This window comes from Elephantulus edwardii, unplaced genomic scaffold (assembly GCF_000299155.1).
Source record: "Elephantulus edwardii isolate Elephantulus edwardi_28Jun2011 unplaced genomic scaffold, EleEdw1.0 scaffold00045, whole genome shotgun sequence".
NCBI lineage: Eukaryota > Metazoa > Chordata > Mammalia > Macroscelidea > Macroscelididae > Elephantulus > Elephantulus edwardii.
The window spans coordinates 6,846,713-6,860,384 of NW_006399795.1; the positions used below are offsets into that span (position 1 = coordinate 6,846,713).

General features: G+C 39.1%; 1 protein-coding gene across 1 annotated transcript in view; it reads right to left on the reverse strand.

Moving 5' to 3' along the window:
• PER3 (period circadian clock 3) overlaps positions 1 to 13,672 on the reverse strand; it is a 108,494-nt gene that overhangs the window by 44,520 nt on the left and 50,302 nt on the right. Inside the window, exons 11-12 of the mRNA XM_006885913.1 lie at positions 9,928 to 10,056; positions 8,790 to 8,924 (exon numbers count right to left, since the gene is read on the reverse strand). Coding sequence (XP_006885975.1) covers positions 8,790 to 8,924; positions 9,928 to 10,056 — 264 coding nt within the window. The remainder of the gene's footprint in view (positions 1 to 8,789; positions 8,925 to 9,927; positions 10,057 to 13,672) is intronic.

Here is a 13,672-nt window from a genome sequence, read left to right on the forward strand (position 1 = left end):
ATTGTGCAAAATTCAATCATTCTATCTCCAGCTTCATTTCTTTCACCAAGTCCATGTTTTCCAACTACTGATTCTTCTTCTCTGTTCCCAACTTTTGCACTCCAGTTATCCATTATTATCAAAGCATCTTGATTGTGTGTTCGATCAATCTCTGACTGATTCAATTTTCTTTTAACTTATTTGAACTTGAGTATTTGATGTTCTGTTCCACAATCAGCACCTGTCCTAGTTTTAACAGCTGATATTGAGCTTCTCCAACAATTCTTTCCACAGATGTAGTCAATATGATTCTTGTGCAGATCATGAGGTGAGGTCTACATGTACAGTTGTGTTTTATGGGTTTTTTTTCTTTTATGTTTCTTATAAAAGGTATTTGCAATTAATAACTCATGGACAGTATCTGCAGCTTCATTTCTGTCACCAAATTCATGTTTTCTGACTACTGATTCTTCTCTGTCTGAGGGTATTTACTGTGGATTCAAGTAAGATGAAATCATTGACAATTTCAACTTTTTGTCCATTTAGCATGATACTGCCTAACAGTTCAGTAGTGAGAATTTTTGTTTTCTTAATGTTGAGATAATCATCCATATTGAAGGCTGTAGTCTTTTATCTTCTTCAGCAAGGGTACTTATAAGTCCTCATTTTCAGTAAGGTTGTGTCATATGCATAATGCAAGTTTTTGATGAGTCTTCCTCTGATCCTGATACCACATTCTATTCCATAGGGATTGGCTTCTCGAATGATTTGTTCAGCATAAATGCCAAATAGGTATAAAGAAAGGACACAGCCCTGATGCACAACTTTCTTAATTTTAAACCACATAGTCTTTCCTTGCTCTGTTCAGACAACAGCTTTTTGGTCTAGGTATAGATTTCAAATGAGCACAATTGAGTGTTCTGGGATTTCCATTCATCTCAATGTTAGCCATAGTTTGTTATGATCCACATAATCAAATGTTTTTGCACAGTCAATAAATATATTAATTATAGTAAAAATATGCTAAAATAAATATTGCTAAAGATTAACCAAAAATGGCTAGAACAGTACACTGACAGAGAGCTTCCAGATGTTTAACTTGGGTTTAGAAGAAGCCATGGCACTAGGGATATTGTTGTTGTTATCAGATAGATCCTGGCTGTAAGTCAAGAATATCTGAAGAATTTGTGCTTTATTGATTATGTGTGGATCATAACAAATTATGGCTAACATAAAAATTTAAAGAGTACTGGACAGGAATTTTGTAGTATACGCCTCCATTTTAAGTCTCTCTGAAATTTTCCTAGAATAATTTCTTGTGACAGAGGTAATTCATTTGGGGAAGATTATCAGGGTGTTGTGCCTTTATTCATGTATCATGCCAGGGCTAGGCAATGTTGACATCTTTGATAACTGGTGTATGATTTATTACTTGGCAACTCAGTTAAGATGGGTATCTTCTATTTAGAAAGTATTATTCTACAGTATAACAAATAAAGTGAACAATAAAAATGTTTTGTAGGAATACTTTGAGACCATGCAAATGTCCTATTTTACCTACTAGCTTTAGCATTTATTGGAAGACCATGTTTGTAATCATTTTTGTGAAATTCTAATGGCAATTTTCTGTTTCTTTCCAAATTAGTTACATTTCTTCTATAAAAGTGTTTCCTTGTCCATCTTTATTTATTCATTTATTGTTGTCATTACATGCCATCGAATAATCCACCATGACTCATAGCGACCCTATGCACAATAGCTCTGAAACCTGCCCTATCCTGAGCCAATCTCACTGTCTCTGACACACCTACCCTCATTACCCCAGTTACTGTGTCAATCCATCTCATCCAGGGTCTTCCTCTCCTGCACTGTCCCTCCAAACTGTAGTAGGGTATTGTATTCATTGGTAGTACAATAAACTAAGTAATGATCCTTCCATCCGTAGCCTTCCACTTAGTGATTCTAGCTTTTTGTCTATAGTTAAAAGGATGAGTGACATATTGTATTAAGGAGATAGGATTAGAGCAAGACGCAAATTCCATCAGATTAGAAAGTATAACCCTCATACCATCTTGAATTCTCCTGGGGAGTGTGGTTTATAGTCCTGAGATCATATATAAAAAGAGGTTCACAGCCAATCAATGCTTGTTCACTTGGGACACTCCATCTAACCTCATCCAGCTGCACCAACAACCAGCACCCAATAGGTGACAATCAACAGCCTTGGTCTATGTGCTCCTGGCCCAGCATTCACTAATCTCTGTGACATCTGCCTATATGCACATTCATGTGAGCCATATCCCTAACAGCTTTTGAGTTTCTGTTAAACCTTCCAGTGAATCACAGAACCCAAAGTCATTGATGAGAGTGTGAGGGCTGAAGGGAAAAGGAGGAGAAAGAATTCATGTCAGAGATGATGGCAGTTTGAACATTTGGAACACTGCTCAACTTTGCCTTATAGGAACTAACCAATGCAAAAGAAACTATTTGTGCATCATTCAATCATTTATGTCATAGCTGATGGATATTATTTTAACCATTGAGTCATAATACAATACTATCATTATTCATTTTGTTGCTCAAATTGTTCCTATTTTGGTCACTGCATCTTTCAAGGTACAAAAATCCATTATGACTTTCAACATTATATTAACAATTGGGGAGTGGGGGCAGGAAAGTGGGCTAAATGAATACGCCCCTATTATTTAACCTCTGCTGTATGAAATTTCCTTAAGCTATATAATGCACTATGCAGATGACACAACCCTGCTTGCTGAGACTAAGGGAGACCTGAAGCGCTTGCTGCAGAGGGTCAAGCACTGCAGCCTTCAATATGGATTGAAGCTCAACATTAAGAAAACGATGATTCTCACCACTGGGATGATTGGCAGCATCATGATAGACAGTGAAGAATTTGAGATTGTTAACAGCTTTAGTTTGCTTGGCTCTACAATCAACACTCTTTGGTACCAACAACCAGGAAATTAAAAGACAAATTGCATTCGGAAAGTCGGCTGTCAGAGACCTCTCCGAGGTACTGAAGAGTAAGGATGTCAGTCTGGAGACTAAAGTGAGCCTGATAAAGGCCATGGTCTTTGCAATTACTTGCTATGCATAGGAAAGCTGGACCAGGGATGACAAAAGAAGAATTGATGCCTTTGAGTTGTTGGTGCTGGAGAAGAGTATTGCATATACCATGGACTGCTAGAAGAACAAACAAGTTCATCCTGGAAAGGGTGAAGCCAGATTGCTCCTTGGCGGCAAGGATTCTGAAGTTTTGTATGACATACTTTGAACATGTTGCAAGGCAGGATCAGTCCCTGGAGAGGGATATAATGCTTGGGAGGTTGGAGGGACAGTACAGGAGAGGAAGACCCTCAATGAAATGGATTGATTCAGTTACTGGACTAATGTGGATAGGTGTGTGGGAGACAATAAGATTGGCACAGGATACAGTGGGGTTTAGAGCTATTCTACATAGAGTCGCTATGAATTGCAGGTGACTAGATGGCAAATAACAACAACAACATATAATACAACAAGCTTAATTTTTCAAAACAAAGTCACATATTAGGACTGATCCGATTATTTTGTCACGCTCCTTTACATCATATTTGAGAAAAGTAAACATGTATTAAAAAAAAAAAACCCAAACAAAACCAACACCCAAAGTTTTTCTTCCAGTTAAAGTCATAGTCACCACTTATTTGAAATGTAGGGAAGGACTTTTACTGTGGAAAGTAGAGGGTCAGTAAAGAAAAGAATGACTTGAGGAGATGGACTGACACAGTGACTGCAACAATAGGCTAGGAGATGACAGGGATTATGAAAAGGGCACAGGATCCAGAGAACTTTCACTCAGCTGTTCATATGATCAATATGAGTTGGCTTGACACCTAACAACAACATACTTTATTATTTGAAATGCAATCTAAACCTTTTTGCTGTTAGTTACTGTCCAGTTGTTTTATGACTCAAACTTATGGCTGTCAAGTCCGTTATGACTTATAGCAACCTTCCAGTGGGCTTCCAATGCCTGTAAATCACAATGGGAGGAAACTGAGTATCTTTCTCCTAAGACGCAGCTGGTTGATTTGAACTGCTGGAGATATGCAGTTAGCAGTACAACTTGATCCGACGACACCATAATGCCTCTTTTTTGAAACACTAACTTTTACAGAGTAAAACTGTCCCAAAAGGTTTTTCCATTTATAATCTGTGAGAAAAGGTTACTAGGTCTTTCTCAAGAGTAATAGCTGGACAGGTTTGAATCATCAACCTTTTAGTTAGCAGTTCAATGCTTATCCATTCACTATGCCATGTTGTTGTTGTTATGTGCCATTGAGTTGACTACAACTCACACCAACACCATGTACAACAGCTCTGAACCTGCCCTTTCCTGAGCTAGTCTCACCATCGCTGACACACTATCCCTATTATCTGTTACTGTGTCAATGCATCTCATTTTGGATTTTCATATCCTGCATTATCCCTTCCCCCTCTTCGAAGCATGATGTCCTTCTCCAAGGACTGGCCCAAAGTATGTAAAACAGAGCTTCAAAATCCTTGCCTCCAAGGAGCAATTTGGCTTCACCTTTCCAGAACAGACCTGTTGGTTCTTTTGGCAGTCCATGGTATGGTCAATACTCTTCTCCAGCACTCAATTCTTCTGTGATCCTTTTCATTGTCCAGTTTTCAGATGCACAGTAAGTAAATGCAAAGACCATGGCCTAGATTGGGGGCACCTTAGTTTCTAGACTGACATTGCTGGTCTTTAGCACTTTGGAGAGGTCCCTGACAGTACACTTTACCAATGCAATTCATCTTTTGATTTCCTGACTGCTGGTGCTAAGAGTGTTGATTATGCAATCAAGTAAACAATCTCAATCCGTTCTCCATCTATCATGGCGCTGCCAATTGGCCCAGTGGTGAGAATCTTTGTTTTCTTGATGTTGAGCCTCTGTCCATATTGGAGACTGTAGTCTTTGACCTCCTGCAGCAAAGGCTTCAGGTCCTCCTCAATTTCAGCAAGCAAGGTTGTGCTACCCACATAGCATAGGGTGTTTATAAGTCTTCCTCCAATCCTGATGCCCATTCCTCCTCACAGAATTTAGCCTCCTGAATGATCTGTTCTACATATAGATTAAAAAGCTATGGAGACAGGATGCATCTCTGATGCACTCCTTTCTTGATTTTGAACCATATAGTGTTTCCTTACTTTGTCCAGATAACTGCCTCCTGGTCTAAGTATAGGTTTCATATGAGCACAATCAAGTGTTCTGGGATTCCCATTCTTCTCAAGGCTAGCCATAATTTGTTGTCATCTACACAGTCAAGTGCCTTTGCATAGTCAATGAAACACAAAAGAACATTCCTTTGGTACTCTCAGTTTTCAGCCAAGATCCATCTCACATAGGCTAAATGTTCCTAGTACCATAGCTTCTTCTAAACCCAGTGTGTACTTCTGGTAGTTCTCTGTTCCAGTCATTTTTGGATAATATTCAGTAGGGTTTTTCTTGTATGTGATATTAGTGATCTTGTTCGATAATTCCCATACTTGTTATGTCACCTTTTTTTGGAATGGGAATAAATACATATCTCTTCCAATAAACTGGCAAGGTGGTTGTTCTCCAGATTTCTTGGCACAGACTGGTGAGCCCATCCAACGCTGCATCTGTTTGATGAAATATATCAGTTGGTATTCCATAAATTCCTGGGGCTTTGTTTTTTTGCTAATTTCTTTAAAGCAACCTGAACTTCCTCTTTCATCATCATTGCCTCTTTTTTAAAAATTATATTTAGTATTTGATAGAAACAGACAAATTTCCAAGTTTTCTCAAATACTCTTTCAGGATTTAAAATACACCATTGCTTCTTGATCATAAGTTGTTTCTTGAAAGTCTTTTAAATCAGCCAGTTCTTTCTGGTATAGTGACTTAGTGTATTCCTTCCATCATTTTTTGATGCATCCTGGATCATTCGGTATTCTGCCCATGGCATCCTTAATGATTGCCTCTTGGTACTTGAATTTGTTCTTTTAATTCCTTTAGCTTACGAAAGTTCATCCCTTTCGATTTTCTGACTCCAGCTCTCTGCACGTTTCATTATAATCTTCTCACAGTCCTATGAAATCTTCTGCTCAGCTCCTTAACTTCCTGATTTCTTCCCTTTGTTTTGGCTTCTTGGAATTAAAGTGCAATATTCAGAGTCCCTTCTGTCATTCACTTTGATCTTTTCTTTCTTCTCTTAGTAATGACCTTTTGCATTCTTCATGGATGACATTCTTAATATCCTCCTACAGCATGTCTGATCTCTGTTCATTAGTGTTCAAGGACACAAATCTGTTCCTGAGATGATTTCTTAATAAAAGTGAGATAAACTCAAAATCCAATTTTGTTTCTTGTGGATTTAATTTCATTTTCTTTAGCTTCAGTTTAAACTTGTATATGAGTAGTTGATGGTCTTTGCCATAAGAGCTCCTCAAATAGATTATATGTTGTTGTTTACATGTTGTTATTGTTGTTAGGCACTGTCGAGTACAACTCATAGCAACTCTATGAACAAAAGATCTAAACCCAGTCCTGTCCTGTGCCATCCTCACACTTCTTAACACACAAGAGCCTACTATAGCAGTCATCATATCAGTCCACCTGGCTGAGGGTCTTCCTCTCCTTTGCCGACCCTCCACCCTTCCCAATATCACGTCCCTCTCCAAGGAATAGCACCTACTAGCAACATGTCCAAAGTATGTGAAGTGAAGCCTCATCATCCTTGCCTCCAAAGAGCACTCCAGCTGCACTCTCTCTAAGACATCTCTGTTTGTTCTCTTGGCTGTTCAGCGCTCTCCAACACCACAGCTCAAAGGTATCAATTCTTTTTCTGTTATCCTTATTCATTGTCCCGGTCCCGGAGGCACAGCTAGTAATCAAAAAGACTATGGCCTGAATCAGACACATCTTAGTCCTCAAACTGATATCACTACTCCTCAATAATTTGGAAAGGTCCCTAAGTGCAGATTTTCCAAGTGCAATGCATCTCCTTATAACAAGGTGTTATTTGTGGATCATAGCAAGATGTTGACAGTTTCAATCTCTTCTCCATCCATCATGACACTGACTATTGGTTCAATGTTAAGAATCTTTTTTTTCTTGACATTGAGACAACATCCATAATGAAGGATGCATTCCTTGATCTTCTGCAACAAGTGTTTCAAGTATTCCTCACTTTCAGCAAGTAAGGTTGTGTGATCTGCATAACACAGGTTATTGAGTCTCCCTCCAATTCTGATGCCACACTCCTCTTCATAAAATGAACACTAAACAAAGAGTATAGTTACAATAGTGTATTGGTAGAGCACAGACTGGAAGTCAGTTGAAATGAGAAAAATCAGTAACAAACATCATTTAACAACTAGTACACAGAATGTATGTAGTTTGAGTGCTGGGAAACTGGAAATTGTTAAAAATGAAATGGAAGTATGAATATTGACATACTAGGCATTAGTGAGGTGTGAAAGACCAGCGATGCCCACTGTGAATCAGATAATCATATGGTGTACTATGCAGGGAATGAAAAACAGGAAGAGTGCTATTGCATTCATGGTCAAAAAGTCAATTTCAAGTTTTACCCTGAAATACAACGTTGTGAGTGATAGGATAGTATCCATCTGCATACAAGGAAGACCTGTTAACACAAATATTATTCAAATATATGCTCCTACACATAGAGCCAAAGAGGAACAAATTGATAATTTTTACCAAATTTTGTAGTCTGAAAGTGACTGAACATGTAATCAAGATGCATTAATGATAACTGATGACTGGAATGCAAAAGGAGGAAACAGTGAAGAAGGAACCATAGTTGGAAAATATGGGCTTGGTGATAGAAACGAAGCTGGAAATAGAATGATTGTTACCCACATAGGGAGAAAAATATTCATAACTTGCTGGTATTATCAGAAAAGTTAACTCTTCAGTAAAAGTGTACTAGAACTACATCTAAGCTGTTTAGATTTAAAACTAGTGTTTGCTGTTATTGTAGTAGCACCGTATATGTTAAGCATTAGAGAAGCATTTTATATGTTTGCATTAGGGAAATTATTTTGTTCTGACAGCTATTTTAAGGAACGTATGCCTCAATAATTTTGGTAGTAGCATGTTTTGCTAAGCTTTATGTTCTCTAGTACATGCTGACTCAAGTACAGCTTGGTTACCACTTCCTGACTACATCCTGCATCTGGCCCAGGGCCTGGACACCCATGAAAAATCAGAAACAACAACAACTCTTGAATGTGAAGATGTCTCAACTGCCAACCATAATGAATTTTGTGTAACCCCCTGCCCAATCTCTGTATATAAATCCTTTGCTTCAACTCAGGGTCAGAAAGGTTTGAGCATTAGCTGATGTTATAGTTACATGCAATAAAGTTTTCTTGGTCCCTAAACTCTGGCCGAGTGTTTAGAATCCCACATTTCTGCCATAACATTATTTTTACTACTATGAGTATTGTCATAAGGAGCTCTGGTGGTATAATTCAGAGTGCGCTGTTCGGCTAACTAAAACGTTGAGCCTATCTGAGGTTCAAATCCAGCAATCATTCCACAAAAGAAATCTCCTCCCATGAGGTTTACAGCTTCCAAAAATCTTCTGGAGAGTTCATGAGTTGGTTTCAACTTAATGGTAAAGAGTTGTTTTATTTTTAGCATTCGTGCAAATAAATAAGAAAAGAAGCATCACAGGTTATAGACATGTCTATGCAGGTAAGGAGGTAAGAGCACAGTTGAGAGAGAATAATTCCAGGACTATTCTACTGACTTACCACCCAGGGGTTTGGTACATGTCCTCACTGCTGGCTTATCTGGTGATTTCGACATTGACTCAATGTAGAGCTGCTGACCCACATTCTTAATCTTGTTCACACTGGCATAGACCTGCTGCAAGGTCATCTTAGAAAAAAGATTGAAAAGATATGCCTTAAGAACGGCAAAATGGGCATTAAAGTATAAAGACATCTAGCTTTGAGTTCTCTGAAGATATCCAAAAGTCCAGTAGTAACTCCAACCTCCTTTCCCACTCGCACTCATATACGCTGGCACAAATAAAACTTTAGATAAGTCTGTTTACAAGATACTAACTTTAAAAACATATATATTGTTAGCTCAAATATGATATTCCAAAGCTGCTATTTCCTTTTTATGGGAATTTTCCCAAACCGCAGAGAATGAAGTTTTTATGCTCTGGTGGCCTAATGGTAAGAAGCTGTGCTGCAAACCCAAAGGCATGAGTTTAGAATCTACCAGCTGCTCTGTGGAAAAAGGACAGGCAATCTCTTCCCGTGCAACTTCTTGCCTCTTAAAACAAGCTTAAGGGCCAGCTATGAATTGGTTCCAACTCAACAACACACAACAATAACAACAAAATCAGGTAAAGGAACCATGCTGGTAAAATAGTTAAGTGCTTAACTGCCAAACAAAACATTGACAGTTTGAACCGACCAGTGGCATCAAAGGAAAAAAGATATGGTGATCTCCACAAGTCAGAAATAACTCAACAGGACACAACAACATTATTAGACAAGATCTTCAAGTTAAGAACAGACACTAAGTAAGATCAAAAGAGCAGCAATTGCCTAGGGTTAAAGCACAGAAGGCAGGAAGAGATAGGACAGAAGGATTAACAGAAACAAGAACCACAAGAAGGAAGTGGGAAGAGTACAGTTACACTGCAGGTATTCTAATTAATGCCATAAAACAAAATGTTTATAAATAGTGCAAAGGAAAACCAATATGTTTTTAAAACTTTCACTCAAATCACAATAAGAAGAAAAGAAAAAGGAGACAAACATGCTAAGCAGTCACTGTGTGCCCAGGGACAGATCTAGCACTGACCACTGACACAACCTAGATAACAAGACCAAGGAAAAGACAACCGTACAAATCACTAACTTACAGGCTCCTTTTGTATCTCCTCCACGCAGTGCCCACTGGACTCACTGGAAGATGCAACACTGACATGATGTTCCTGGGAGCCACTGCTCCCCAGGCTCCCATAGCCACTGGAAGCACTCATGTGAACTGGCTGGAAAAAGAGGACTAGTTTTAGAGTTGCTGATATTATATGGTGGGCTGGCAGCCTAGTGGCAAGAAGCTGTGCTGCAATTACAGAGGCATGTGGTTCAAATACACCAGCTGCTCTTGGGGAGAAGGATGGCCTATCTCCTCCCATGGGATTTACTGCTTCTAAAAACCCACTGGAGGGTCAGCCATGGGTTGATTTAACTCATTGAGTCACAACAAGAGGAGAGAGACAGCATCATCCATCTCAGAGCTTATCATAAAATTAAGCCATCACAAAATTAAGATTTTAATTCATAAGTACCAAATTAGGTGTGGGAAGTTAATGCTTTGGTCTGATGCTGACAGGAAAGTCCCCTGTTATTTCATCAATTCTCATGGACAAAGCCTGGACTTCTCATTTAGGTAGGTAATTCTAGAGTAATAGAAATAAAAGGTGTTATAATTATTTTTATTGTAGTAAATGGTAATTTTTTATTGACATTTTAATGAAAGTTTAGAGAACTTGGATTTTCATTCATTCATTTTTGCACATTTTCTTCCCTGTCCATCCCTCCCGCACCAGTTCACTTTTCTCTTTGAAGTGAAAAAAAAAATTCTTTGTTATACCCTTCCTCCAGTCTACTTTACTGTGCAGCTCTTATTCTGGACTCTTGTCATGCAAATACATTCCTTTTAAACAGTTTTCTCCTTCATTTGTTTCAATGCCATATACATTGTGTATCCCTCTTTTCTTAGTTTCCTCACAACCCAAATGTCAGTCCCGTTTTATAACAGTGGAATTATGCAGTATCTGTCCTTTCATGACTGAGATAGTTCACTTGGCATAATGTTCTCATGGTCACTCATTTTGTATATTTCATGAATGAGTTTCTTGTTTTTCAATGCTGCATAGTATTTCATTGTGTGCCTATACCACAGCTTTTCTATCCATTCATTTGTTGATGGGCACTTGGGTTGTTTCCAACTTTTTGCTATTGTGAACAAAGCAGCAATAAACATGGGTGTGCATATATCTGCTTGGGTGACAGTACTGTTTCTTTAGGGTATATTCTCAGTAGTGGAGTTGTTGGGTCAAATGGTATTTCTATTTGCAACGTTTTGAAAAAGTGTCGTACTGCCTTCCATAGTGGTTGTACCCAACAGTGAATAAGTGTGGGAAGCCAAATTTCATACTAAATATTTATAATAAACCAAATGCTATATCAGGATATGAGGGAGGCATGGATACAAGCTGGAAGCACTAAGGCAAACCTTAAATGTGTACTAAGGCAAACCTTAGGCACTTATACAATTCTTGTATTGTATTTGCTAATCCCTCTCTCCTAAGTCAAGCAAAAGATGCTTAATAGAAGGAACTTAGCTTCATTTGCATAGAATTCTCTTTGTGATTTGCTTCCTGGCAATTTTGAATAAAGGCACATGGAAGCTGGGATCAGCGCTTCAGTTGTTTGAGAACTGCTCACCTCCTGCTTTACCTCTTTTTACTTATACATTCTTGGTGTTCTGTCTAGTTATTAGTACTTATTAATATACTTTTACCCTCAATCTACAACAAATAAGGGTTCCAGTTTCTCCACAACCTCATCAGCATTTGTTGTTTGCTGCTATGTTGAATTTTGCTATTCTTATTGTGGTGAGATCATAGTTTTTTTAAGGTGTTACATTTGTTAAATGATTTCTAGAATAATACAAAAGAGTTATGTTTATTATACCATGGTAAATTTTTTGTGGTTGTTAGGTGCTATCAAGTACAACTCATAGCAACACTATGAAGAGTTGACCTAAACCCTGACCTATCCTGTGCCATTCCCATCAGCTCTGACACACTCAAGTCCATTGCTGAAGTCATCATGTCAATCCCTGTGGCCTGGAGTCTTCTTTTCCTTTGCTGACCTTTTACCTTTCCATGCACGATGTCCCTTTCCAAACAATAGCCTTGCCTAGCTACATGACTGAAGAAAGACTCATCAATAACCTGCATTATGCAGAGGACACAATCTTGCTTCCTAAAACTGAGGAGGACCTGAAACATTTGCTGCAGAAGGTCAAGGATATAGTCTTCAATATGGATTAAAGCTCAGCATCAAGAAAACATAGATTCTTGAAAGGCCATCTGGAAGCTGGGCAACATTCCACGCTGATGCACCTCTTAAGAGACATTCCAATCAGGGTGTAAGATGGCTACAACCAATCGGAAGAGAGGATGACTACCTGCCACATCCTACCTAACGTCAGCTGTGACACAACCCACCTGAGGGTCATGCGTAGCTCCATACACAGGAACACGTAGAGGGCATCCAATCAGCTTCCTCCACAGAGAGCTGACCACTGAATAAACCAGCCTACCTCCAGCCCCCACATCTAAAACTTTTGTTATAGCTTTCACACACAAGACTTCCCATCCCCACACTGCCTTCCTCTGGCTTGGGGTTGTGGAACTTCACCCAAGAGATGATCATTAACTCCTTTGTTTCCCTTCACCTGGTTCTATGAGGCCTTTTTTACACAATACTCACCACTGGACCAGTTGTCAGTACCACAACAGATGGATAAGAGACTGAGTTCCACTTGATTGATTTAAAGTACTTGTCCATCTCTGTTCATTCAAGCCTAAAACGTCAATCTTCATGTGTTCCACTTCATTGTTTACAACTTCTATTTTCCCTACATTCATACTTTGTACATTCCACGTTCTAATTATTCATTATTGTTTGCAGCTGTTTTTGCTCATTTTGAGTGACTCCCTATCTAGGCTCTATGTCTTATAACTACCCACGTTCCTCTGCTCTAGGGTTTTCAGAGGCCTGTTGTTTCAGAAGTGGATGGCCAAGTCTTCTTATTGTTGTTGTTATGTGCCGTCTAGTCGCTTGCAACTCATAGCGACCCTATGTACAACAGCCCTAAACTCTGCTCTGTCCTGTGCCAATCGCACTGTCTCCGATACACCCATCCTGATTACCCAGTCACTGAATCAATCCACCTCATAGAGGGATAGAGGGCCTTCCCCTCCTGCGCCGTCCCTCCACCCTCCCAAGCATGATGTCCCTCTCCAAGGACCAGTCCCTCCTTACAACATGTCCAAAGTATGTTAGATGGGAGCCTCAGAATCCTTGCCTCCAAGGAGCTGTCCAATTTAACCCTTTCCAGGATGAATCTGTTTGTTTTCCTAGTTTGTCTTAATCTATGAGCTCTATTGCAACCTCTCTACCATCAGGGAACTTTCTGGTACCTGAGACAAAAGTGGAACAGATTGTAGCATTAGAGTACCCCACAAACTACAATAGACTGAGAGATGCACACTGCACTAACAGGAGCAAATAATAACACCCAAGCCTTTATACATCTAAGACATAAAGTTCTCCTAATAAGTTAATATAAATAATTATACTAATAAATTATGTTGGGCATGTTGCTAGGAGAGGCTATTCATTAGAGAGGAACCTTTTGCTTGGGAGGGTGGAGGGATGGTGAAAGAGAGGAAGACTTTCAACCAGGTGGAATAATACAGTAACTGCAGCAACAGGCTCAAGTGTGTCAGAGATTGTGAGGTTGGCACAGGACAGGGCAGGGTACAGATCACAAGATTGTTCACAAGGCTGCTGTGAGTTGCACCCGAC